This window comes from Aulonocara stuartgranti (assembly GCF_965226115.1).
Source record: "Aulonocara stuartgranti genome assembly, chromosome: 22".
Lineage (NCBI taxonomy): Eukaryota > Metazoa > Chordata > Actinopteri > Cichliformes > Cichlidae > Aulonocara > Aulonocara stuartgranti.
Genome location: NC_138957.1, coordinates 17,121,981 through 17,149,927, shown reverse-complemented (window position 1 = coordinate 17,149,927; position 27,947 = coordinate 17,121,981). Strand labels below are relative to the sequence as shown.

The 27,947-nt window shown below is 41.0% G+C and overlaps 3 protein-coding genes across 4 annotated transcripts in view; all 3 read right to left on the bottom strand.

Moving 5' to 3' along the window:
• Window positions 1-1,030: 1,030 nt before the first annotated feature.
• LOC309699355 (progranulin-like) lies at window positions 1,031-3,660 on the bottom strand. The gene is made up of 5 exons (XM_082522354.1): window positions 3,520-3,660; window positions 3,105-3,254; window positions 2,755-2,976; window positions 1,713-1,850; window positions 1,031-1,617 (listed from the first exon to the last, which is right to left on the bottom strand). Exons 2-5 carry the CDS (start codon window positions 3,252-3,254, stop codon window positions 1,528-1,530), a joined length of 600 nt encoding a protein of 199 aa, XP_082378480.1. The 5' UTR covers window positions 3,520-3,660; the 3' UTR covers window positions 1,031-1,527.
• A 1,575-nt stretch (window positions 3,661-5,235) lies between these two features.
• On the bottom strand, window positions 5,236-11,685 carry fam133b (family with sequence similarity 133 member B). 2 transcript variants are annotated; one of them, XM_082522352.1, is made up of 11 exons: window positions 11,534-11,685; window positions 10,715-10,812; window positions 10,317-10,395; window positions 9,662-9,748; window positions 9,524-9,556; window positions 9,274-9,345; window positions 7,938-8,036; window positions 7,795-7,836; window positions 7,577-7,669; window positions 6,078-6,128; window positions 5,236-5,944 (listed from the first exon to the last, which is right to left on the bottom strand). In XM_082522352.1, exons 1-11 carry the CDS (start codon window positions 11,555-11,557, stop codon window positions 5,849-5,851), a joined length of 774 nt encoding a protein of 257 aa, XP_082378478.1. In that variant the 5' UTR covers window positions 11,558-11,685; the 3' UTR covers window positions 5,236-5,848. The 2 variants fall into 2 exon arrangements, with proteins under 2 accessions (XP_082378478.1, XP_082378479.1); XM_082522353.1 differs by having other exon boundaries at window positions 7,795-7,833; window positions 11,534-11,684.
• A 1,441-nt stretch (window positions 11,686-13,126) lies between these two features.
• The window catches only part of cdk6 (cyclin dependent kinase 6), a 41,370-nt gene continuing 26,549 nt past the window's right edge, over window positions 13,127-27,947 (bottom strand). Inside the window, exons 5-8 of the mRNA XM_082521661.1 lie at window positions 24,684-24,793; window positions 17,380-17,430; window positions 16,924-17,059; window positions 13,127-16,403 (exon numbers count right to left, since the gene is read on the bottom strand). Coding sequence (XP_082377787.1) covers window positions 16,251-16,403; window positions 16,924-17,059; window positions 17,380-17,430; window positions 24,684-24,793 — 450 coding nt within the window. The 3' untranslated portion in view covers window positions 13,127-16,250. The remainder of the gene's footprint in view (window positions 16,404-16,923; window positions 17,060-17,379; window positions 17,431-24,683; window positions 24,794-27,947) is intronic.

Genomic DNA, 27,947 nt, shown 5'->3' with positions numbered 1-27,947 from the left:
AATTCTCAAAACCAGATGTGGCGATCCGTGCGCACATATTTAAGGTTTTGTAAGGCAGCCAGATGAATGTGAGACATTTACATGTACAGAAAGTTTTTGGAAGAGAAAATCCTCAGATTTCTGAAGCTAAACTCTAATTGCTTTGTAAATGTGTGTGCACTGGATTTGGACCATCTATTTTTTTGTGCAATTTTATGCAAATCATTTGGTTGGATTTTCATGCCTGGCTTCAATCGAGTGGGATTCAAATTACCCCATTTACCTTAAATATGATATTGTTTGGTGTGTTTCTGAAGGAAAAGAAAGCCAATTATGGTGTTAATGTTTTATTAATCTTGTGTAAGCAATATATACACAAATGTCATTATTTTAAGAGCAAACCAACCCTACTTCATTTAACTTAACTAAGTTTAACTTATATTAAAACTGTGTCTACAGCCAAGCACTGTTTTAATGTCTTTATATTTTGATCCAAGCTCATAATAAAAATCTATGACTCTCTCACACAAAAAAAATGCACACAAATCACTGCACACTGGAAATCTTAGTTTACACTTTGTAAGACCTTTCTCTCCATATAGACCCAGTCTTTACTGGTTATTGCCACACTTCTTCCTTTTGACATGTGTTTGAGTGTTGGCTGTAAAATGGAGCCTGTCTTTGTTTCACTTCCCTTTTTTTTTTTTTACCATAACTTTACCATTCCTCCTCCAACACTATTGTGTTACTGTCTTTCCTCATCTAACGGTGTTGCACCATCAGCTTCTTCTTGATTTCTCCATAATTCTAAATCTGCTGCCACCTGCAGAAACCCGGCTGTGGTGCCTGATTTGCAGCAAACTCAGCATGTCTGCTGCTATATCCAGTTGGTCAGATAGGAGACAAACAAAGTAAAAGAAAGAATAAAACACACAAAAATAAATACTTTTTTTTAAAAAAGCTTTCACCTTCCAGTCGTCCACTTCTTTATGTGGCAGTGTGACCTTGCAACCGGTCACACCAACACACCAACATTTTGCGGCATGAAAACTCACATTTCTATCATTTTTATTTGGAAATGTTCTCATGTTTTAAACTTTCAATACAAAAATTTGACTTGAAAACAGCAGAAAAGCCTTTGATTTTTCAGTTTATGAAAAGAATCCAGACATTAGACATTTTCAACATGACCGCAGTGGAAATAAATGGTTGCAGGAAATCTTGTGAAGCTAATTTGTGAAGTTAAATGGTGAGAAGAAAAAAAACAGAAGTTAAATGGTGACTGTCCAGTGACGCAGAAGTATCAATTTAAACACAAAACAGCCAACAGATACTTAAAGTAATCTTACGTGGATATAACATCAATTACCCACTTGCTGTCTTCTTGTGAAGCTGATCGGCTTCTATCTCAGATGAGGCAGTGTGTCTAACAATTTTCAGCAAAATCTTGACAAATCTTGAAGTAAAATAGTTTAAAAAATTTTAAAAATTAAAAAAAGAAAAAAAATATATATATATTCAACATTATTTGTGCAGCCCCGAGAAATCTCAAGAGTAAGAATTTCTGCATTTCAAGGAGGAGGCCTCGCAGGTGTATCCATACTCACAGCAGTGCAGACCATCTGCACAACACTGGCCCTGAAATCAGTCAAAAGTGTTTGTGTTAGAACAAAACACCAACCTTATTCCAGCAAGAGGTGATGGCATTTCTGGGATTTATGTACAATCCTTACCAGTGGGTAGGGACAGCAGTTCCACTGGCCTGAGGATGCCTGGCAGCAAGACATCCCCCCCTGGCAGTAATGTAGGGAATCACAACGAATGACTTGAGCCTCAGGGGAGCCGACGTGTGTTAGAGCTGGTTCTGGTATCTGCAAAACGGGAAGGACAAGCTAACTATTAGCCTGTTCCTCTTATCCAAAAATGAGTCCATTCATCAATTCTCTTAAATGGGGGATAAAGTCTATCTGAGCTGTCACTCAATGTACACTTTGTATGTAGGGATGGGAATTGATACAAATTTATTATACATCGTAGCATATCAAAGACATTACATTTGCGAAAACTGACTGCATGCTGTGGGTCAAATGTTTGCAGGTGCTTGCAAAGTTGCTTCAGCAGCACGATGCAGTTGTTTCTGTCCTGTATGCACTTTGCACCTTACCATTGCAATCTTGTCCTTTTAAGCAATAAAAATCAAAGTAATATCCACGTCCAAGACTGTGCCACTGTTGTCCTCCTCTGACAAGAGGAACCGATAAACAGAGTGTGCAAGCAGACTAACAACTCCAAGGGACTGAACTTTTTCTGTGTGTATGTGAGCGTGTGTGTGATTTTATCTAAAAGTCCTTAAAAAAACTGGTTTCTTTTTGTATTTAATTAATCAAGTTAAACCAGGATTTTTTTTTACTTTACTTGGCCATCTAAGGAGCAGCAGTATTTCTGAAACCCACGAGGAAAACTACACAGAGCTAAAGGATGCAAAGTTGCAAAAATCAGCAGCTGTCCAGGTATGCTCTCATCGTGGTGAGAAACAGCTGATGCACGTGCACTTCTTTTCTTGTCACATATAAAATGATTACAGCAGTCTTGCAATATAAGTGAGCAAACCCACAGCTGTCATCACATTCATGTGACTGGTGAACTCATGTGATCCTGCGTTATTGCTTTATTTATTAACTCCTTGATTCTTTGTGTAACATCGCTTCTTTTCAACAAAGTGAGGAGTTAAAGCGACAGGCAGCCTTTAAATGTTGTAAGCGCAGTGTGTCCTACCTCGTTCATGCTCTCTTTGTCCTCTGACATAGGGATGACAAAGGCAGGTACTGAAGGCAGCGCTGGCTTATAGAGGAAAGGGTATGTGAGTTTCTGTGCAGCGTCCTTCTTCACCATGGGAATGCTCAGCCACGGCTGGTCCAGTTTCTCACACAGCTGTGTCACCAGGTTACAGCGATACCCTGACGGACAGCAGTGGGCCATGTCTGCGCAGCACACTGCCTGCAGAGTGAATAAGACTTATTTCCAATCTGACTTCCAAAACCAACAACAAGCAAAACAATAAATAAAAAAACAAAACAAAGCAACAACACTAATGGAAAGTTATATTTGTGTGAATATAGACTTACTTTTGGATACTGACAGCAGCCATATCCATACTCAGTCTTGCAGCAGGTAGAGATGTCTGAGCAAGTACTCCCATCAGGACACGTGATAGAGCAAGAAGCAAATCCCCACACAAACACCCCGACTGACAACCACAGAGTGAGCCTCGACATCTGGAGGGAAGAGCATCACAGTGACTTTTTCCTTTTCCCTTTAATTCTTTTCAACTGACATCAAGGTGATATTAAAAAGTAGATAAAGTGCATATTTCTTCGCAGCTTACAAGTCAGACTTTTTGATCATATGTACTCCTGTACCTACAGTTTCACGTTCGCTTCTTTGAAAACTTCTTGCTCTCAAATTAAACTTACAAAAGAGGATATTAAACCAATAAATTGCCCATAAAAGATTTTAAAATCAAATCTTTGAGTCACAAACCTTCAGATAGGGAAGAGATTCAACAGTTTCCTGTCATATATTTCGCACTTCCACTTCGCACTGAAACTTGCATGGCTTTTTATAGTGCAGGTAAGACCCGCCCACTGAGGAGCAGCTGAGAGCTTGACTTCACATCACAGCACTTCTGTCCTGTGACAGTCATATAGCAGTTTTTAAGGTTTCTGGAACTACTGTAGCTCATGCCCACAGATAAAGCTTCTATTTTTAAAGGGAAATGCATTGTTTACTGGGAAACTTAAAGATTAAACAAGGCTTTATGAGCACACATTAACCTTTCATACCTCGCACTGTTTTGATCACAAGACCTGCCTGTGAAGTCTCACTGAGACACAGTGCTGTCACTGTGATGAGTGGGTAAATGTTCTCAAACTTTTATTTGGCCTTTACGCTCACAGTTGGTGAAAGCTTTATTTTTTTTATTATTATTGAAATCACCTAAACTACGAAATGCCAGCACATCTTTGCTCAAAGGAAACCAATACCCCCACCCCCACCCCCACATTAATTCTCAGTTCCCACTTTTATACGTTAGGGAAATTACTGCATGCCAATCCATGGCTAAACGTGTTCTACTCTGCATTTTTCTATCCAGGTATGCTTTTACTGCACTGGCAGCGCATTTGGGATCATTGTCATGATAAAAAATGAAGCTGTTGCCAACCAGATGATTTCCAGATGGTATTTGCATGGTGGTCCAAACTCTGAAAGAACTTTGTTTTCATAATGCCATCAATTTTGACAATATATCTCAGCCACTTGCTAAAATGGCCCCAACCGTGACAGAGCCTCCAGCGATCACTCTCCTGCATTTATAGATGGCAATTTGAAGCTAAATTTTCAAAGTTCATAAGACCTGTTGCCACTGATTTTCTGTCCTGTTCTTGTGTAACTTGACATTCCCCAGCCTTTTCTCCTTGTTTCCTTTACTTAGGAATGGCCTTTTAACAGCCACCGTCCCTCTGAGACCATTTCTGATGATCTACCTGCTGTTCACTGAAGCTGAAGGGCCCGATGCACCTCCTAGGTCTTTTCCCCCCCTTTCTTAAGGATATGACTTTCAGATGGTGTTCATCTCCTGTGGAACCACTTTGTTGGTATAAAAAAAAAGAATTTTATTTCTGTCAGTGTTATCTTTGCCATTTTTCATAGACTGAAGCCTAGATACAATTTAAAACTGGTTCTTTGCCAAGTTGTGTGTAGACACAAATAGGTTCATCCCTCAGGTTGTAAGGTGCTGTTTTTATGCTTGAATCATTCACAGGTCAGAGTTAAGTGGCTTAACAAACAAAAAAAAATCCTCTAAAAATGTCAGGTAGAAGCACTGGGCTGAAAGTGAGTGAAAGCCTTTCAGAAAGCCTGCAGAACTGTTGCTTGAGACCACTTGAAAAAATACGAGTCTGGCTCCTTAGAGACAAAATATGGAAAAATGAAGCTCATAACACTTTCCACAATGGTGTCACACTTTCGGCTCCTGTGGTTTCATCGGTGAGGCATCTCATTCATTTCGAGGTATGACAGATTCAAACACAAAGTCAGACTCATGGTTCAGTAACAGGCATTTAAAGTCTTAGTGAGGCTTACATATTTGTGTTTCTTTTTCCAGTTTCAGAAACAGAATGGAGAACTGGGTCCAGCAACCTGGAGACCTGCAAACAACACTTTCTGGCCTCAGTGTTGTAACTACATAACAGCAGCAAAGGTTAAAACAATACTTTATTATTGAACTCCATTGTTTGTACAACTACACTGCAGTGTAACAACTCATCTAACAAAAACAATTATCCCTTGTATTACTGTATGACTGTGCAGCTCATTTCTTACAACAATGGCCAACTTCAATATGAAGCTGGCGAGACATCTGGTCATCACGTCTACATGCATCACGCAGGCACTAGCATCAACAGCCTCGTGTAGCAATGAAAGATGTCAGGTATGAAGCACAGAGGCTAACTCCTAGAGGGCTAGCGTTCTGAAGGCGGTGGGGAGTGCCAGGCACACTCAAATCTCCAGAAAGAGATGGGGGGGGGGGGGGAGAGTTCAGTCCTGTCTTTGAGTGAACTTCAGACCAATAATGCAGAAAAATCATGGTGGTAAAACAAAACAAAAAAGATATGCACTATTTGTTTCCACTTAGAGGGACCAGCACTTTCTTCCCAATTTTCACTTCACACATAGAAGCCGAGCATTTAGGCCTGCTGCTTCCCCTGTATAGGTGGAAATCCCCAAAAATTGGATGCGAGTAGTTTTTGGTAGTCAAAGGCAAACATGACTCTACTTTTGAGCTGTCAGAAAAATGGAAGACGTGTTTTCAGTCGAGGTCCGAGTCCGACTGAGACGCCGTCTTCTTTTTCTTTTTTCTGCCATGTTTTTTGTTCTTCCTTTTCCTCTTCTTCTTGGATTTATCCTGGAAAAAAAAAAAACTTCTGCATTTTAGCGACTGATTCGTCTTTTGAACGATGTACAAAGATCTACTGCTCCGCCCACAAAATCTTGTTTGCGGACTGTCTTGAAATAGGAAATGAAGTAAAATGTCTCACTGTGAATTTCTCCTTTTCCTCGCTGCTTCTCTTTTTTTTCTTGGCTTCAACCTGCAGGAGTAGAAAGTTGAAAGGTGACGAAGAATTTAAAAAAAGAAAGGAAAAACAATTCCCCTAATATTTCACAATAGTGGAAATTTTGCAACAGCTGTAACAGCTGTGTGGTCAATCCAGGATTAAAGAAGTTGTCAAACATAAGTCTTCATGACTCCTTTATCTCTCTCTTCTGAATTATTAAATACAATACATGCAGTACAGATCACTGGTTAGTTAAAGATGGGCATGTGACCCAGTTTGAGATTATCATTTATTTATTTATTTTATTTATTGCATCTTGTGTTTTGTAATTTGAATATATTTATTTACTTATTTAAATTCTTAAGGCTGTTTTACTCCTATGTTCAGCAGTTGCTATTTTTAAAAGTGCTTTATAAATGAAGCTGGCTTGGCTAAGAACACCATTTAATCGGATAAAGAAACTTGACACAAAGATTGACTTCCCCCTACAGTAAAGAGACACGAGAGCTTGAACATCTGGTTGCATAAACATTTTAGGAAAAATGAAACCGATTTGACTTTTGTTCTGTATCGCTACTGTATCCAAGTACGAGGTTTAAAGAGGGACACCAGCGAACGGCCTCAATCTGACAGGGCTGAAATGTAAAAGGCTCCATTGAATAACATGAAAAATGGTTCAGTTTGACTGCTTGAATGATTAAAGTAACTAAGGCTTTGTCCAGATAACTATCAGAATGAAAAGGTAACAATTCAAGACATAAATCAAAGTGGTTCGTATTTCTATCCGATGTCTACATGTGCATCTCAGGGTGAATGCTTAAATAAGAAAATAACATCTAAATAAATAGTGCTCAAAAAGTCAGCAGACAGAAACAAACATGTGATTTATTCAAGTATTTTGGTTGGAGGCTTCTTTTATGTGCAAAACAGGAGGATCACTAATGAGTAACCGACCCCTTTGTGATTACAACAGAAGCCCTCTGAAAAACTCAGGTGACATCTGGACCAGAGCCACTACAGGTTTGTATTTGCCAATTAGCTTTTTATTTTTATAAGATTATTTCTGTTAGTTTCAATTTTTCCCCTAAGACATCTAGTTTTCTGATTTTATTTTACCAAAACATTTTTTCTGATCTAATTTTAAGTTCAGTTTTAATCAGCTATAAAAAGCCTTGGTCTGCACAAACAATCCGTTCGTGTGCAAACAGCAGTGAAGACAGACTGCCATAAATATCTGACCTGAGAATAAGATCGACTCAGCTCTGACCAAAAAAAAAAAAAATTATCAGGGGAGCAATTACAGTGAGGAGCTATTACATTTAAAAGCCGAGAGGACCAAATAAGCAAAAGAGGAACAAAGGATGAACAAAGAGTAACGCTCAACTACTTCAAGTCTATTTGTTAAGTGAGGCGATGGATACATTAGCAATAAAAAAATAATGACTGCAGAAATGTGTGATAGAGACAGAAATAATACTTACTGCCTCATCATCATCAGAGTCAGCAGACGACTCTGATGATGAGCCTTTATAACTTCTCTCAGCCTTCCTCTTTCCTCTACGGCTCTTTTCATCCTGATGGACACAAGATTTATTTATTTAAGTTGTTTCGGGAGGAAAAAAGCCAGAGGAATGCATTTTAAATCAAGTGTCACCATCAAAATGACAGATAAGTGAATAACGGAATAAAAGTAAATTACCTTATCTCTGTCACCTTCTTCCTTTATTCTTTTCCTTTTCTTCTTGGAAAAAGAAAAAAAGGACAAGAAATTACCACCACAGTCCATTTCTATAAAACTGCAATGAATCGACTACAACTACATGCAGCATTAGAAAGAAAAACCTTGCTTTCAGCATCTGACTCATCCTCTGAGCTGTCCGATGCTCTTCTGGATGACGACTTCTTTCTCTTCCGCTTCTTCTTTACAGTCTTCTTTTCATCCTGCACGTGCAAACAAAAACTGCAATCAGGGTTTTACTGTATGTGAAGTAAAGCAGGAATCCTTCTAAGATCCATTAAAGTCTTTATAAATCTGATCTCTCTATAATGTACAGTTTTTTTCTTGTTTTTTTTTTTTTTTTTTTTTTACTTTTGGGGGCTTTTTACCTTTCTATTAAGGTGAGAGAAGGCAGGGAAAAGACATACAGCATATGAAGTCAACAGCCTTGTGGCACACGGGTTGACTGCTCAAGCCAAAAAACTTGCATCGCGAGTTAGTTTTGATAGTAAACTGTCATCCAGCAGACTCCAGAAATGTCCCAACCCAAACCCGTTTAATGCTACATGCCGTGCAGCTGTATTGTGTTACACTAGATTAGGTTCAAATAAAGCACATGAGATTAGGGCTGCACAATTAATCATTAGAAAATCGCGATCTCAATTCATACTTATGTGCGATCTCATTTCCAAATGACAACGGTTTAAAAAATAAAAAAAAAATTTTAAAAAAGGAAGAAGAAAAAAAAAAAAGATGACAATTGTACCGCATTTTGATCCGGGACATAATCTGCATGAAAACAAGCGCTTACTCTTCCTGCTCAACAAATGACAAGGGCGGAGCCTTATACCACGTGATACAGAAGCCAGCTGGCAGGGAAAAAACAACGGAGAGCATGTGAGAGATGATGAAGCTGCAAAGGCCAAGAAAGTGACAGGAGAAAATCCGTCCCGGTCAACCACCCCAAACAACAATAACAGGAAGCTTATACAGCGCTTCCCTATACCCGTCGAACTCCCGCAGGCACAAAGAAATTACGGAGGCTATTACTTATCACCTGGCTAAATATATGGCTCCCATCAACACTGAGCAAAACAAGGGATTTAGGAAAATGATCAACACCCTAGACAAACGCTACACAGTGCCGTCACGTAACTACTTTTCAAATGTTGCACTACCTGCTCTATACACACACAGTGTCGAGCAACGGTGGAGGCGGAATTACAAGCAGTACAACATTTTGCAGCAACGACAAAATGTGAGACATTTGTTGTTTTTATGTTCAGTCTCAACTGTTACGAAGTTGATGTGCAGTTAATAAGTGCAATAAATATTTATATTGGAAAAGAAAATCGTGAGAGAATCGTGATCTAAGCAAAAATAAATAAATCGTGATTCTCATTTTATGCAAAATCGTGCAGCCCTACATGAGATGTAAAATGAATCGTAAAAGGACCTTACCTCGTCATCTGACTCTGAGGAGGAGCTGCTGGAGGAATCAGAACTCGATGAGGAGGAGGAAGATGAAGAATGCTTGACCAAAACACAGTGGAAGCAGGGTTCATTAGATATGAGGTTATTCGATTGTTTGAAAAAACAAACTGCATTTACAGGCTTGAATAAGAGACGAGTTTAGAAAACATGCACTCTGTGTGTATGTATCAGTAACACGGCACAGCTGTTAATCAAAATACTGGAGGTCTCTCCTCACCCTGCTGGATTTCTTCTTCTCCTTCTTCTTTTTCTAAACACAAATGCCAAGCAAACGAAGCACAGAGAAACAAAAAGTGAGTAAAGGTGAGAAATAAAAATAATACTTCATGAATCTGATACAGGATTCATATCATACCTCTTTTTTGTCTTTCTTCTCCTCCTTGTCCTTTTCACTTCCGCCTAACATTTTCTCTCTGTTTTTGGCGAGTTCTTTCCTCCATCTCTTAAAAAGCAAGAAACAATGTTACCAAAATAGTATGTGGTGTTTATCCGGTAACTGTTTCAATAAGGTGCAATATTTTCATCTAATATGAATTACAATGTGGCTACAGTGAGAAACAGTGATGACGCTTCAGATGCTGTACACAATAAAATAAATTAAAAAAACCTCTCAAGCTCTCACAGTACGGGCATGTTTCCATTGCAAACACAGATTTCCCCTAAGAAGGTAAAATATGTGCTCCGAGTCCATTGTATCAAACATTCTCACACTTGTACATAAACAGCCAATTAATAATAACCAACTAACCAAACAAACACATCTTTGGACTGTGGGAGGAAGCCAGAGTACCAGGAGGCACAGAAAGGCTCCAGCTGAACAGGATGTTTGAACAAGTGCACCCCTGTGCCACCCACAAATTAAATAACTTTAAGATTTCATTTGTCTTTTTAACTTATAGACAAGTAAGGCCGCCATGGAGTATTAAAAGTAAGCTAACTCCAGAGGAAAACTGTTGATTAACAGCCCAGTTCATGCCTGTTCAAATACTCTGTATATAATGCAAACGTACCTCGTTCATTTTGTCCTCAAAGTCAGCCAGGGCTCGAGAGCCCTTTTTCTTCTTCTCCAGCTGTTCCTTTAGCTCCTCCCTGATAAACACAATAAATAATTTTTTAAAAACGGATTTAATTCCAAAAGTGTCATCTTTTGGGAAAGACTGAATTATTCTAGTTAAAGGTGAGGTTAGTATTCTTATTTAGGAATCACTAATAGCTTTATTTACTTAATACTGTTCATACGCTTTAGAGTTTTGAATTTATTATAACCCCTTAACAAAGATTGTGCTGCCAGATATGTGCACCTTGACTCCTTTGGCTCTTTAATAGTACACCAAAAATGTTCTTGTGGTGATGATAAAGTGAGGACACCACTTTACACCACTAAGCTGCAAATCTGCCCTTTACTTACCATGTTGGTCGAGGTCTGCTTAAATAATCCTGAATGGTTGGCCCAGAGCCCTGTACCGGCCCCCTGGCTCGTGCAGCAGCAATGGGGTTAATGTAAGCCTGAAACACAGACAAAAGCATTCATTTCCATCCTTCTAATAGAGGGACACTTAAAATATGGCATAATGCATTGCAATTCACCAGTACTACATGCTGGATCGCTAAAATAGCTGTGAAACAGGGCAAACAGAGCCTGGGCATGGGGTTTACAGCAGGACTCTGCTACTGTGTAAGATTTATGTGTACCTGGAGCCTCCCCGAGGCTATAATATCATTGGCTAACATTAAAGGGGGAGACACTTGGAAAACGCTCAAAAGTAACACCAACATTAACATTAGCAGGCACAGCGCATTTAAACAACATTTAAAACAGGGACTGGAGTACACAAATTACAGTAGTAATCAGTAAACAAGTAGTTGCTGTATTTTCTGCCAATCAACGACGGTCAAGGCAGTTCGCCTAAAAACCTGAACTACTCCCAAATTTAGGATTACCTTCTGATGCACTAAGCTAACGTTAGCTTTGCGTCGATCAAGCTGTTTGAAAGCCTAAAGATTAAAGAAACCAATCTACACTGTTGCATTTCCAAGCTAAGTGTGTATATGCGCGGCTAAACTAACCACCGTACACAGCAGGCCTAGCATCACAATACCTAGTGGACACGTACGTAAGCTAACCAATGCTAACTGCAGCGCTAGCCCGTTTATTTTTATCTTGTTTACTAAATGTCACGCGGTATATATGCAAATAATTTTAATCAAATTATGCGGCACCACTCACCACTCGATTGTCTCTCTTGCCCATGTCGAGTCAGCAATGGGGAACAATATCCAAAAGAAAGAACAACCATTTGTGTCACCTTGCTAACATTTACGTAGCCACTTCGAGTTGATAAAAGCTCGACTGATTCTTCTTCTTCGGCTGCACAATAGGCGGCTGCCGTCGCAAATACTACACTACTGCCCCCTTCTGGAAAAGAGTAGGATTTTGTGTCAGAATCCAAGTAGTGTTGTGCGACATTGCGAAATAAGCCAGAAATTAATGCTATTACTAATACTTTTATTTTACTTCTTCTTCTGGCCGCTCCGTTTAGAGGTCACCATAGCTGATCCTCTTTCCCCCATCTCACCCTATCGCAAGCATCCTCCTCTGTCACACCAACTCTCTGCATGTCTTCCTTTTTTCTTCTTGCCTTGCAGCTCCATCTTCAACATCCTTTGTCCACTATATCCACTATGCCTCTACTGTACAGGTCCAAACCATCTCAGCCTCGCCTCTCTAACTCTAACTGCTGAACCTGAGCTGTCCGTCTGATATACTAATTTCTAATCATGTCCACTCTGCTCACTACCAGGTTGACATCTTCATCTCCACCTCCCGTCTTTTTGTCACTCATACATCATAGCAGGTTTCATTATCATCTTGTAAACCTTCTCTTTACTCTTGAGGTTATTCTTCTGTCACAAATGATCCCTACGACATTCTCCTCCCTGCCTAACCCCTTTTTCGCCTCTCTTGTGCACTGCCTGTTGCTTCGCATGGTTGACCCCAGGCATTTAAACTCATCTACCCTCACTATCTCTGCTCTTTGCTGTTTCACTGTTACACCTGTTTCCCTCTCATTCATACACATTGTGAGAAAGTATTAAAGCAGGTGGCATGTTTCAGTTCCCCTATGATATGCAGAGATAAGGAGTAGGTTGTAAAGAAGAATAGAAAGCAGGAAACTACAAAGGAACAGTTGGGGAGTGTACCTTTCTTTGTGAACGTTAGGGGGTGTGGCCTTGAATGTCATTGATAAGGAAACAACGTATTCTTTGTATGACTCGGTTTGCTGACTGTAGTGGGCGTAGGGTGGGCTCACCTGTAACCCCCGTGTCTAATCATGTGATTTAAAGGTTGCAAGATGCTTGTGGGACTACTAGATAAATATAGGGCAAGTCCCTTAAGGGAGCGCCCAGAGCCTTTATAATGAACAGATTGAGGAATTGCTCCTCAGATCCACTTGGTGCTTGCTGTGGCTGCATGTAGTGTGATCTCCCAACACGCATTGGTAATAAAGCTTTGATGAACGAAAACTTCAGCCTCATCTGACTCTTCTTCTCCAGCTGGGATATCAAACAGATCGGTGAGGTCGAGAAGTGAACCTGAACATGTATTCTGTTGTTTCAGTACTTTCTCTAGTCCCACAAAGTCCGTGCATTTCCTGACCTTCTCCATCAGCACTGAAAGCAAACAGATTCGTAGCGCTCTTTCTCAACATGAAGCCACACTCCTGCTCACTAATCGCCTCTTTCCCATTTCTTCATGTATGCCTCACGAGCATTATCCCTCTGTATTTACTCCAACCCTGATAAATAAGTCCAAACAACATTAATAAAAAGCTGCTTTTTATTCAGCTGGTGCAACATAATAATAAGACACCGATGCATTCATACACAAGTATAATGCCAATCTGAGTGATGGATGAAGCGACGTTCAAAAATAGTGACACTGCTTAGAGTTCAGCAGTGGAGTTCAGTTGTTATGAGACTGAAGAGCATTACAGATCGGTTAAATCATAAGAAAGCACACAGTGACTGTATTAACTGTAATGAGATTAAAGCAGTCAATATTTTAAATGTAAACCTCCGTGTCTAACGCATTTGTAGCTTTCATTGCATTGTAGATGCCAGTTACACCAGAAATGAGTCGTTATCAAATAGAAAAAAAAAAAGAATAAATCACACAGTGTTAAGCAGACATGTATTTCTGTCATGTTTGCCACCTGGCCATTAGTTTGTGGCAAGAACAGTTTATACAGGCAGTTATCTTCAGACAGTAAGAACTACAGTAACATATATTTGATAAATAGTAAAGACAGTAGATTGTGATCAATGATACGATCCTTAGACAGCTTGACAGAGAACCTGAAGAAGTTGTATTGTAGTCATTCAGTAACCCAGAGATGTGCAAACTGTGCCCGAAAGGTTTCGGACGTCCGTGGAGAGAACCTGAGAAAGTCAGAGATCGAGTCTGTGTGTGTCTGTGTCTGTGTGCTAAAAGCACTACCTGTTACGAAACCCAAAAACAAAAACCAGTGTTACAAAGTTACTGTTCTGCAAGAACTACTAAATACAAAAATACAACTCTGGAAAAACTTGCTTTTACCTCGCGGGTCAAAACTTAACTTGGATAGAACGGCACGCCAAGGTAAAATAAAGCAGAAACTGTACACAAAATATTGTGCATCACATCGTCATCAAAACTACTGGAAAATCCGTAGTAGTTCTCAACACATGGTAAAAGAAATCCATCGGAACAACCCACCCCACGCAAATAAAACAGAAAACAAAGAAACACCTCTTGCCATGCAACATTCTGCAGACCCTCGCTACTCTACGTCTATCCGTTTTAACGACATGTCTATGTGCTGACAAACGCACATATCAAAAGGTTTCTATTGTTACAGCTTGTACTTTAGAACTAGCACAATTTACTGTACAGTACCAATGCTTTTCCTTTATACATTCCTTACAACGTCAAACTATTCTTACACGGACTCTACAATCCTTTAACGAGTTGGCATCACTGGTGTAAGAATACTGTATACCCCAGCATTAAAAAAATTAAAAAAAAAAAATCAAGTTACAAGTATATAAGACTCGTCAATAAAATTAAAATTAAATACAGAATATTAGTGACACAAAAGTGTGCCAAAAATTCTACCATGTTGAATGAATAGTGCTTGTGGGTCTCTCTTTGACACTTCCTGCAGATCTGTCTGTGCATTACGGTATGATTTGGAAAGAAATAATTGGATTTCACAATAATTATAAAACAAAGAGTTCACGATGGTACAGCTAAAAGTCATTAAAAAGTCAAAGTCTATGTAAGTGGTAGGAACAACTCCAAGATGTCTCATTGTCTCAGCACCGATATCAGCCCCGTTAGGAGTTCCTCAATGTGTGCAGAAACCATTAGAATCCCGCTACTGGTCTGCAGTTACTCTACACTTCCACAAGGTGGCACCATTATTATAGGTAAAACTGGAATGATAATGGACATGGCAGTGGGTGGCTGGTTTGTGATGCCTAACAATGTCTGAGTGAGTACACGGGTACATGAGCGTGCTTATGTCAGCGGCAGTGGGGACAATAAATGTGCGTGTGAAACGTTCGTCTTCTCACTGCACACACCAGCAGTAAGCAAGCTATTTATAAAAACAAACAAACAAGACAACAAAAATAAAGAGGCAGGTGAGATCCATCCAGGCTCTGGTCTGGTCCTCTATCTCTCTCTCCTGCAGTCCAGAGTCTTTTTTTTTTTTTTCCATTGATAAGGATAAACACTGGGCATAAGGAGGTTTCCGCTCTTCGGACTCTACAGTCTCAACTCCAAATCCATATGAGGATTGGGTCACTTTGCATTGTTACACAACATTTCACATCCTGAAAGCAGCATTTACAATCCATCAGTTCGTGGAAGGATGACAGCTTGTGTGTGCAGGGTTCTGGGGGGCATTTGGTGCCATCCGTTTGACGCCATCTTCACCCGCTCCCTGCTCCCCAGAGCGTTTTATACGCCCCAGGGGGAAAGTATTTGCCCACTGCAGTCTGTTTTAGGCTTCGTTTTATATGTAACGTAAAACCAACATTAATGATGCTTTTTTTGACACTGATTATCAGAAAAAAAGCCATAAAGACAGAACATTTAACGAAGCTACCTATTAAGGAGTGCGAATGTTACCGCTCTAAACCGTGTCACACTTTGCATCAGCTCATACAACTCATTGCTTATCAGGTTTCTGGTATCAAGGGTCTCTACCTTTCAAAATAAAGTATCTCCAGGTGACTGCTGTTGTGATTTGGCCTTTATCTTTCCGGAATAAATAAAACTGAATTGAACTAATGTGGCTGAGCGCTGCTGATGGAGACCCAGATGTGCTGTTGTTTAGTTAAGATCACGCCTGCAGGGCCCAACAGCTGGAAAATCTCATTACTTGTCAGCCTGTATTTGGCACTTAGGGCAAACATTAAAACACAGCTCGGCAATCGCCCTCAATTAAAGCTTTCTGACCAATAACTAAGTGCTATAGGTTGGTGGTGACGCATCTTTGCAGGAGGCCACTGAGGCCTTGAGGAGAGAGATCAATGAAGCAAAGGATAGATTTTGAAATTCACAATGTAAACCTCATCACAGTGTGGCGTCATCATGATGGAGAAAAGCTGCAGTACTCAAACACTGATGCCTTTTCTGGACTCTTAAATATTTTCTTGAGATGGTGAGCTCTCCTGTAACCAGCTGTTTTGTTTTTACTTGATTTGAGTGGATTTGTTGAAAGGGAAACCTTTTTTTGGTAATCAGTGCCAAAAAAAACTTTAATGTACTTTGATTTAACGCTGAAATAAAACATGACAAACTTTTTAGGAACGGTACGGTAAATACTACTTATAGCCAGGGGAACGTGGGGGGGGGGGGGGGGGGGGGGGGGTTAAAGGGGAAAAAAAGAGGACTTTCAGGCACTCCTCTCCTCCATCGTGGACTTGTTGCTGGGGATGGGCTGGGCTGCGTACACACTTCTGCTGTGGCTGTCCACGCTTTGAAAGTAGGGGTGACTCAGCGCAGTGAAGGCCGATATTCTCCTGGACGGGTTGAAGGTGAAGAATTGCTGCGGGGAGGGAGAGGAAAAGAAGATAATGAGAGACCACCAAGTATAGATGCTTGTTTACATTTCTAGGTTGAATAAAATATTGCGTGCAGCTCGGTTCCCACGCTGTTTTTAAAATCAAAATCGATGCTCCAAAATGCAATAATCCTGATGAATGATCGATTATATTTGTGCTGAACTACAAGCCGAACTACAAGTTGGGTATAAATCTGCTCGATGGTGAAGTAAGCGCTTTGCTTCATGCATTTATTTTCCACACATGAGGATTTCAGGCTCCATGTTCAGAAAAAACAAGGAGTTAGAAGATATAAAATGTATATTAAAAAAAAAACAATAAAATGGTACAAGGTCGTCAAGGTTACTGACAGAAGTTGTTTTGTTAGCTTAGCTCCTCGTAGCGCTTTGGCACATAAATAAATGTGCACGATGCCATAAAGGTGACAGTGATGCGCAAGTGACAGCTTTAAAAACATTTTCCATGCAATCTTTTGGGGACACACATGAGAGTTACACTACAAACCATTAACAAGGCCCGTCCCTGCTCGTCCATGTCTGGAACTAGGTCTTCTATTGGTTTCGGGGGCCGGGGTGTGAAGGCACTCTGTGGCAGGGCTACTTCCTGGGGCCAGTCTTCTGCCGAGGGTACCCCAACAACACTGTGGAATCATACAGATCATCAGTGTCTTCATCATCGGCAATGGGAAGCATTCACCACTTAATTCCAGTTCAGAGCATTTTTAAGGATTATCCATGAGTGTTGGTAAAGACTGGGGGGGCACGAATACATGCACCCCAGAAAAGCAGTGTGGGTTCATCTGATGGGTTTTTCATTAATTAGAAAAACAGTAGATGAGTGCATGTTCTGCCCTTAATGTTTAGGCAAAGGTTTGACTGAATCTTCCAAAATTCCACTGAGTTGAAAGAAAATATAACCGAGCCTGAGGAGAAATGGAAAACAAGAGTAGTCATTACTTACTCAAAAATCTTTCCAAGCTGATCAACATCCGAGTTTCCTCTAAACAGCGGCCTAGAAAACAGAAATTATAAAAAGGGTTAGTTTAGTTTCTACATATTATGTTGCAAAAACAAAACAAAACCCGGAAATGCAGAAAAAGTAAAATGTAAAGATTCGGTTCTCTCTTTTGTAACCTGCTTTAGATAGGAGTCATTTTCCCATGGTACGCTGTAAGACCAACAGCCCTGACATATAAGCTTTTGGCTCGAGGAATGTGGGACTCCGATGTGAACGTTTTGAAGTAGCCACACGCTCGCAGCTCCATCCCAGGAAACAGGGATTGTGGAGCAGTGTTGGTGGTGCTGCTGAGGATGGGGAGGGAAGGAAACGGGGGATGAAAGGAGGGAGGAGAGCGGCAGCAGGGCTGCTGGTGGTTCCTGTGGCTTTGGGCAGTCTTCGGGTGCCCGTGCTTGGCATGGGATCAGCACAGATTCCAGTAGTCATCATCAGCACAAGCCTGGCAGTCGCCACACGGGACAGAAAAAGCCTTTTTATCCCGTGTGTGTGTGTGTGTGTGTGTGTGTGTGTGTGTGTGTGTGTGTGTGTGTGTGTGTGTGAGAGAGAGTGCGAATGTCTGCTTTTGCTCTTGCTGACTGAAAGCGTGGAGGAAATTGGGAGGAAAAGGCGTTTGAAAGAAAAGTTGGATTATCCTAACAGAGAAAGAGGTATAGGAGCTGGAGCTTCCTGTCAAAGTTCCTCTGAGGGGAAATAAGGAGGTCCTGTTGTCACAAGAGGGGACTTGTTTAACATTGCACACACCACCACTTTTAGGCTAAACGAGATTAATATTTCTAAGTGTTCCTCACAAAACGAACACACAAGGCTCAGAAGGGGAAACAGCTCTCTCTCTGTTTCTTTTTTAAAAATACATTCCACTTCTTTACTGTGTTTGCTCACCAGCAGATGTCAATGTAGTGCCAGGGTATCATCATATAGATGTGCCTTTATGCATGCCTGTCTGCATTTTGTATCCAGGCCTTAGTACACCTCAAGTGCACCCCACTTAACTGAACTCAACAGAGACTGGTTTAGCCACCATGTGCTCCTTGTGCTTTCCCACTTGCAGGAAGCTTTGCATAGCTTACACCCACACTTTCCTACAGTGGAGACACTGGGGATATTAGTCACACAAAAGGTGTTTGGAACATTTTTACTGTGACAGCAGACTCCCTGTCACAGGCTTAAGTTTGGAAGTGGAATTAAGATCTTAGTTTCTTTCCAGTGTTCAGAAATGGTGTCCTTGAGTAACGGATGTCTCAAAAATGATTGCATATGCAGGTCTTTTAGGGCAAGGCACCGCACTGAGAACTTTGAAAGGCATGTAAGATCAGACCAAACCAGTTTCTGACTGTTGCAAACGAAAAAAAGAGAAAAAAAAAAATCACCTACAGCAAAGTTATCATGCCAAAACAAGTAGGGCTGATAATTCCGAGAGGTCCATTTTTAAACCTGGAGTGGTTTGTTGGTTTGTTGAAGGGGGATAACTGGATTCACACAGAGCTGGCCGCTGGCATGCACACACAGTCAGCAGCTGAGTGCGAGTGCTCGCGCCCTGGCATCGTTTCCCCACCCTGAGATTTGCACGTACAAATCCCAATGCCCATGCACAACGCCACACAAGTGGCTGCAGTGAAAAGGCCGAGACCGAGTTGGGACAGGCAGCTGAGTCACGCATCCTTTAGTGCCAGCACGGCGTCGTCCCACATTCCTTTGAGAGAACCTCTGGAATGCGCGTGTGAATTCGCATGTTTGCACGTGAGCGTCTCGAACTATCTAAGTGGGAGCTGGAAAGAAATGAGGTGTGTGTGTTGGACTGCGGACTTTTCACGCAGGCTATCCCGCGCTGTACTGCATGCACGCGTGCATGCAAGGGTGTGCTTTTGAGAATTTATCAATCGAGTTCCAAACTGTGAGAAAGTCAACACGGATGTGGGGCCTCTCCCGGGCCATTAACGAACCGCGTTCAACCTTTTTGGTTAGGGGAATGTCAACAAGCACAAGCTCTCTCCAAAATTCATTCGAACTGTGACTCACCCAACACCATCCCAGCCATGCAGATGCAGACTTGTATAATATTTGCTCAAATTCCTTTGAGAGCAACTATTCTCACTACAGTACATAGTCATTAAAAAGACTTTTAATGATCATGTACTCTAATAGCATGTTTGGTGGTGAAAGTGAAGAAGAATGTGCTTATGAGTCATGAAACCTTTGAAGTCTCATGACTCAAAGAAAGACTTCACATGTTTCTGGCCTGAGACGTGACGTGGTGCGTCAAAAATGGGGGTCATGGCTGCTCGTGGGGGGTTTTAGGCTTACTTTCAAAATTACATCTAACCTATGAACTGACTGTTTCTTCTTCACTCAGCCTTTTTCACTCTGTGCTTATAAACTACTCTGCATTTAAATCATTAGTTATGAATCTCTGGTGTTCTTCCACAGGGCATCTTAACCAGTCGAGTCAGATGGCTGGCCCTCTCTGAGACAGTTTGTGTTGGAGGTTTCTTCCTGTTAAAAGGGAGTTTTTCCTTGCCACTTTCTCTAGGTGCTTGCTCATAGAGGTTGATTGTTGGGGTTTTCCTCTGATATTGCAAAGTGAAGATGCTACAATAATGCAAAGTCCAACCCGACATCTTGCAAACCAAACAAAATCAAAGTAAGCGACAGAAAACAGGAGACCAATTATTTTTCCTTTGTTTTCTATCATATATGTACAGACGGTTTAGTCCTGCAGTGTAGATGCTCACAGTGGTGAGTATAAACCAAAAGATCAGGGTTAACAGCTCAAAATGCTTCAGCTAATCTTTTTTACTACTCTTGATTCTAGGATGTCAGAGCTCTTTATGTCGTCACAACTCTGGTTCTGAGCAGTCGCTTTACCTGACCAACTATCTGTTTCCGAGGGGGCACCCAATCAGAAGAAAGCTGACTTAAAGGATGATGGACGAATGAAGGGGGCTCCAACAAGTTCTAGTATAAGACAAATTTGACTTTCAATCATGCAAAGATTTTCTCTAGTGGAGCAAGGAATAAAAATGTTTAGCTAGCAATGAGCATAACAGATCTCCTTTAAAAGTGGTAAACAATTATTCTGAAAAACAGCTTAATTGTGAGCATAGAGGTCTGCTTTTGTGCCCGTGAGCTGTCAGCATTTCTAATCTCAATTTCAATATAACTGCAAAACTAACAAACACTGCTTTCTCTCAATATCTTGCTTTCTTTCTCTTCTCTCAGGTGCCCTTTAATCTCTGACAGGTGGCCTTTTAAAAGCCATCTTAATCACCCGCTGAGACTGAGCAGAGAAGTGCGTGTTCGTGTGCGTTTGTGGCCATCAAAGAGCTTCGCCTTACCTTCTACCTTAAAGCAAAGTTGGGCAGATGCCAGATTTTGAAAATGAACTACACAAACCAACACACTTCAAAGTTTATTGTGTCAGGGTGCGAGGAGATGTACTGCATTCAACTGCTCACTCTGATCAGGGCTGCAGGCAGAACCAGTCTGTGCTTTTAAATGAGCACCATATAACACAAGGACAGACCTTTTGTACACAGATTAAGCACACATTGTTTCTACTATTTGACTTAAAAATGTTTGATTACAGATCAAGATCAGTTTTTTCACGACTGTAAAAGACGCATTGATGGGAAATAAACTTTGCTTTGTTCTCTTCATTTAAAGCCTGACCTTCAATAAAAAATTCCAGCTTGACCTTGCCACAAGTATGGAAAGTACCATACATCACTGACATTGAATGAAGTAGTTACGAGCATGACTGTGAATACATTACCTCTAAAACTTATTCGAAATTCACCCATAAACCGCTGAAAATATTTGAAATGCGGTGCACAGACACAATTTCTGAACGCCAATGACGAGGATAACGTTTTATACCTGGCGCCACAAACTGAAAACCTGTAAATGCTTCACCTGCTTTGCATGATTCGGAGTTTGAAATAATCCTGCTTATTTTTGGACCGCGGCCCCCTTTAATTCATCACCGGTCTCCGTTCCCCCCACCCTTCAAGGCCGACTATGAGAAACTTTTGACAGCAGAGGGGGACTTCTGTGACCACAGCTGTGTCATTCAGATGACCATACAAGGGATCTCTGCTCTCACCGAAACCTCTGCATACGCTGACCTCATGAAACTTTGGCCATGTTTCACGATTACACATCATTATGAAAGTGCACATATGGCGTGTGTATGTGTTTTGTTTTTTGATAAATATATGAACAACAGGAAAATAAGGAAACTTGAAACAGTTTGAAAGATGTCAAATGACGTGGGAACGTAAGTTCGAAGAGAAGCTATACTGTGAAGTGGTCTCGATTTAAATGTTGCAAACTAAGAGAATGAAACCTTAATCCTAATTATAAAACTAAGTATCAAAGCAGTCTCTCACAGTCCCAAAAGACCCATCTTTTTGTCCTATGCGTGAAAACTTGTAAAGCATCATTAAAATACGGTCACCTGCCAAGATTTAAATAGCCGGCAAACAAATTGAGCTTGATCAAACAACTCTTAGATCAAGTTTCATCACGGCACCATTTGTCAACAAGATACTCCGAAAGTGCCTCTGCGTGTTTTTGTGCAGCACGACTAGATGTTAGCCTTGGGTAACCTTTTGATAGAGGAACCTATACATTCCCATCAGGTCCCAAGTACAGAGCGTGGGTTGCTGTGTGCGGCCTTGCATGCTGGGGTAAGGAGTCGTTTGGGGAAGGAAGCAGGGCTGCTTCTCTTGGCACTTAGCCCTACCTCAGAAAGACTGTTATTATCTACTGTAGAACACACCACAGCCTGGCGCGGCCTCTCTACTCTCAATTAAAGCATACATTTTATACATACTATAGCACCTTAAAAACATTAAATCAACGTCGTCTTAATTTGACGAGGATAAAACTGCATCTTTTTGCCCCCGTCTTTTCTTTCTTCCAAAAGACCAAAAACAGGCAGTTGTAACTCTTTTTTTTTTTGGGTGAAAACTGTCCGTTATTAGCTTGGCTCGCCAGCATGAAGTTCGTTAGACCACAAACTGACAAATACCTACACCAAGTAGAAGTAGAAGTAGAATCTAGACTTGCATGCTGCAACCACAGCAGACAGCAGTGTTACTGTAATGGCTTGATAAGCCAACCGAAATGTGATTCCTCGCTGCTCATAACGCATCTGACAGGTGTCATTTGAGGAAAAGATGACTACAGTAAGAAACTCCCAAATAACCGATTGTGACGAGTGATTTCAGTTCGTGTTTTTCAAGTTAAATTAGAGCAATGATACAAAGGACGCCCGTGGCCCTCTTCGTCGAGCTGCTCCTTTGTGAGCGATCGTAAATACAACAGTCAAAGAAAACTTAAAGCTTTTTCATCTGTTTACATGGGAACATTTTTATGAGTATTGACACAAGGGGTAAAAATCAAACTTGGGTCACAGATAATAACTGGATTTTTGAATTTATTTTTTTTAAACCGTAAATGTGGTCAACCCACCAGTAAAGAAGACGTTTTGATGTCTTATACTGCCCCAAAAATGTGTCTATTATATTATTTAATTCTTACTATTACTGCAACTTATATGATAAAATGAACAGTCAGATAATTTATGAGGGGGGCTACAGAGACTTTTTTTTTTTTTTGCCTCCGTGACTCAGTTATCAGATTTTATTGCAAACAAGTATGAAGGAGTATTTAATATTAATGACACAATGACTTTGTTCCAGTCCCCCATATCACTTCTCATGTCTGTAACCTCCCCAAGTGATTCGGTTAAAGTGCTGTGCTCACTGAGGAATGTCATCATTACTCAATCATTACTTAACAACACAGTAAAGGGACTTTGGTGGGTATTTTCCCTTCCACACTGCTTTGGCGTAACCCAAATAAGAGAAATTACAATAGCTATCAAGAGTTTGTTGGAACAGAAATAAAACTTCATCAGTCTTGGGTTGGACACCCTTTTCCCTTCAGAAATGCCTTAATTGCTTGTGGCACAGATTCAACAAGTGGCTCTAAAAATTCCTCAGAGTTTTTGCTCCACGTTGACATTACGGAGTCATTCAGTTGGTGCAGATTTGTCGGCTGCACACCCACGAGGTTAATCTTCCGCTGCACCACATGCCAAAATGCTGCATTGGATTGATATCTGGTGTCTATGGAGGCCATTTGAGTACAGTGAAATCATTGTTATGACGATATGAGCTTTGTAACATAGCACTTTATCTGCCATCAGAAGATGGGTACTCTGTGGTCTGTGGTCATAATATTCAGGTAGGCTGTGGCATTTCAACCATACTTATTTGGCATTGAGCATAATTTTAAATGGCACAAAAATATCCCACACACCATCACACCATAACCAGCAGACTAAACCTTTGATACTAGGCAGGATGGATTTATGCTTTCATGTTCACCCCAAATTATGACGCTAACATCCGAATGCTGCAGCAGAAATAGAGACTCATCAGATCGAGCAACATTTTTCCAATTATCTGTGGTTTAAACTTGGTGAACTTGTGTAAACTATAGCCTCAGTTTCCTTTTTTTTGGCTGAATAGGTGGTCTTCTGTTATTAAAGCTCATCTGCTTTCAGATTGGACATGTTGATCGGTCGTCTTGACCATGTCAACACGTCTAAAAGCACCGATTCCCTGCTATGTGATCGGCTAATTCGTATAAACAAGAAATTAAGCAGGTATACCCAATATAGTGGCTAGAAGTCTCTATACCATGCAACGTCACATCTTGGCAACAGGAAAGCGGGTCATCTATAAGGTCTACATGGCCTTAAGCACAGCCCCGAATCCCAAATTGTCTCTTATATAACCGTTAGCCTAAGTGTGTATATCACAGATAAAGACACACAGATGTGTGTGCAAATAGGTGATGTGGTTAGTAAGACCCAGCAAAGTGCTATTAAAAAAAGATACCAGTGAAAACAATCAAGACAACATGACGCTCACAAAGAGTCTGAATTTGAAGACCAAAGTCTAACATGTGTTTAGACTTTACCGCCAAGGTGCGTCAACACTAAACCTCTGAATGAAATGTGATCGTGTGACTCGGGAAGCATTTGTGAAAACTTCGACAGAATCCTTCCACATTATGTTTATTGTATGGTACACTGCTCAACAGTAAAAGTACCAGAATCAACATTAGTGGAAGAAACAAAGGAATACGAGAAATGCTTAGAGACTTTAACTGACGTTCAAAGTCAGTCCAGATTTAAACAAGTATAAAGCCCAGATAGCTTTGCCCATCGGCCTCACCTTCTCCTGAACATCTCAGCGAAGATACAGCCGACACTCCACAGGTCCACCGGTGTAGCGTAACTTGACTGGAGCAGCACTTCTGGGGCTCTGTACCACAGCGTCACCACCTGTAACACAGCAGAAAACCCGTCAGGTTTTACTGCACAAAATACACACACAGACACACAAGTCACTAATGCACAGGGTTAATGCTTCTCTGCCCCCATCTTGAGCTTACGTAAGACATGAAATCATATCTGGCAGGACAGGCCTCCCTGTTCCCATTCTGGTGTACCCACTTCACACAATCTTTCCACATCAATCCACTGGGGAAACTCAGAACTGTACTTTTATTTACAATTGCAGCGTGAACGTCAGTACAGAGGAGCACCTATTACAAAGACGCACAATACATGTCTCAAACCTGGCAGACAACATGTGCATGGGAAATGAAAAGGGGGTGATTAACTGATATCAACCGCCCCGCTCTACCCCTCCTTCCTGTCAAAATAGAGAGAGAGGAAAAAAAGAACACTTCCTGTCTTTTATCAGACTACCCTACATCCACCTGAAGCATCAACAGCAGCCATTTTGTGCTACTTCAAACTAAGCATGTTTTCCAAATTTGTCCCTGTAACTCTCCCTGGGACCTCGCAGTTTGTGTGTGTGGAGCCATGAGCCTGCAGGAAAGCAGCAGCATTGTTAACAGCTACAGTAGGGAAAGCCTCCAGACAAAACTCAGTGACCCCTAGTAAGAGAGTGGACGGGTTCCAGGTGCTTTCCTAAACTCCAGATTTTTCCTACAGCTTTTGGCTGCAGTTCCCCCTCCAGGCACTGCAGGCTGCTTATCTGGATCTTCAAGTCAGGGACGAATGTATGTAAGCAAAGAGGATGCACTGTCACGTAGATATATTTATAGACTTGGCTGGCTCTGCACAAGTATGAAGGAACAATCATTGGATTCTCCCCCTTTTCTTATAAGATCTTATTCAGTCTTAAAATATGCTTGAATAGGTAATTTGAGAGGAATGATCTTCAAAAGAAGTACGCAGTTAAATATAAACTATTAGTGAATGAACTGGGTCATTGTTTATGTGACCGGCACAAGTTGCTTGTGTGTTTCTGACTTGCAGGATTGTGGTGAAAGGAAACTCATGTTGGGTCTGATGCTCCACACTTTGCTTTCAGTATTTTTCAAAAACCTCTGAAACTGCTCTAAAACTTTCAGACACTCACAGCAACCAGGTGACACTTTCACAGACTCTGATTTGGATGATGAGGGTTTATTACTGGAAAGCTAATGAAATCCTCATAAGTCCCAGGTGGGCTTTCAGTTGATTGCCAACTAGCCTAAATTACATCCAAAAACTCCACAAAACATGCTACAAGTAATCAGACAGTATTAGTTTAAAGTACTGCAGTGAATAAAGGGTTTATGGTTGCTGGGCTGGTGTCTATTTGCATAGATCTTTACCTGCACAGAAAAGAAGGATTGTGGAAATGTAATCAAAGCACGTTCAAGATTAAAAATGCATGCATTATAAGCAGCAACAGTGGCTGCAGAGGACAGTTTTCATTGTTTTCAAGCACTCGGTTTCACTTCAATATTTAAACTTCTTTCTCTGTTATGTCTTCTCCACAGCAGGGAGGGCCGGGGGTGGTAGCTAAAGGGACCAACAATAGCACAAACACAAACAAACACAGGTAGCCCAGATTACAGTTTGCTCTACATATGTGACAATGCCATCGGGTGCACATACACAACTACGAAGATAAGGGTGTGCAAAGGTCTGCAGAACACATGTGTAGGGGTTTCCTTGTGCAGTGCTGCGTCAGGAGTCGCAGGTAGTGTACAACTGGATTTAAATACATTACTGGCAGCCTAAATAAATATTCTAGGCCAATCAATTACCAGGTCATCCGGCCATGGAATAGGAATTCCACGGAAATCACTTTATATATGACAGTGGCACGAGAAGTTGTCCTGGATATGTGAGGTGAACTGAGCAAGTGAGCAAATCTCCAAGCCGACAAGTGAGATTGATAAGAGGAATAAAAACCTGAGCCGCATTTTTTCTAAAGTGAATGAGACTATTAATAGAGCCGGGGGCCGCATTTTGCAGATGTGTGATACTTTCTCATCTCTACTTCCTGCTTCAGTGGAAATAGGGCGGAAGTTGAGGCTAGTTGGCTGAGATCCGTCGGGCGAGTCACGTGACCAGAAATGAGACACGCATCTGCCAAGTGAGCACACTAAGTGTTAGGGTCATTGACGAATTTTAGAACAGTGAAACCTCAAAGAAAATCATGAATGGAAGTCGCACAGCTTCCCATAGAGCCGGGCTACATACTTTCATTTTAATCAAGGACAGGACTCAACACAGCATTGCTACATTTTTGTTGGAATTTTTTAATTTTTTAAAAGAGATTTTAAGTTTGCAGCAAAGTACTGAGCTCAATCTTCAGTTACAGCATATCTGCATCTGGCGCCTATGGAGATATTGCCATGAGACGTTTAAATGCAGGTCGCCATTTTTAAACATGGATAGATGCTTAACCGACAAATGGCCCGCTCCACGTCTTCCTCTTACGCTTGCAGTTGCAGGCTAAAATGCATGTGACCTCAGTCTATTGCATGGATTTGTCACCCTGCAAAGTCAAAAGTCAGGACTCCAATATACACGTATGCACGCACGCACACATGCACACAAACTCACACTCTCACAAAGCCTTCTAGGAAGAACCACAGACCTAGAGCTCGGGGTATATCCGCCTCAGTGAAATGCAGTTATTCGAAAACCCAGCCACAACTGCAGATTAAGGCATATACATAACACATGCATGCACTTGCAGACACACCGGAAGATAGCTGTATTAAGCTTTATTTCAAATATGAAATTACACCCCAGCCACTTGCAAAATACTAAACCATTTTTGTAGCCGTGTATTTATGGCCTTGCATGCCTGCACTGAAGGATAAGCCAGCATTTACTCTAGATTTGTGTTTTTTGTCAATGGTCATCATAAAGGAAACTAAAACCAAAAGCAGATGATTTTTCAGTACTTTCCAATTTCCCTTACTCCATCTTTGACACTTAAATTTATTCCTGCTCAAGACATAAAAAAGTCACATATTTAAAAACATATTTATAGATCATTTCCATCCATATTCTTTGCACTAGATAGTGTTTAGAGCACCAGCTCCCTTTTCTCCATACATCCTCCCTCATCTCTATAAAAAAAAGCCTATTTCTCTGTTTCTGTAAGTCTATAAAACACACG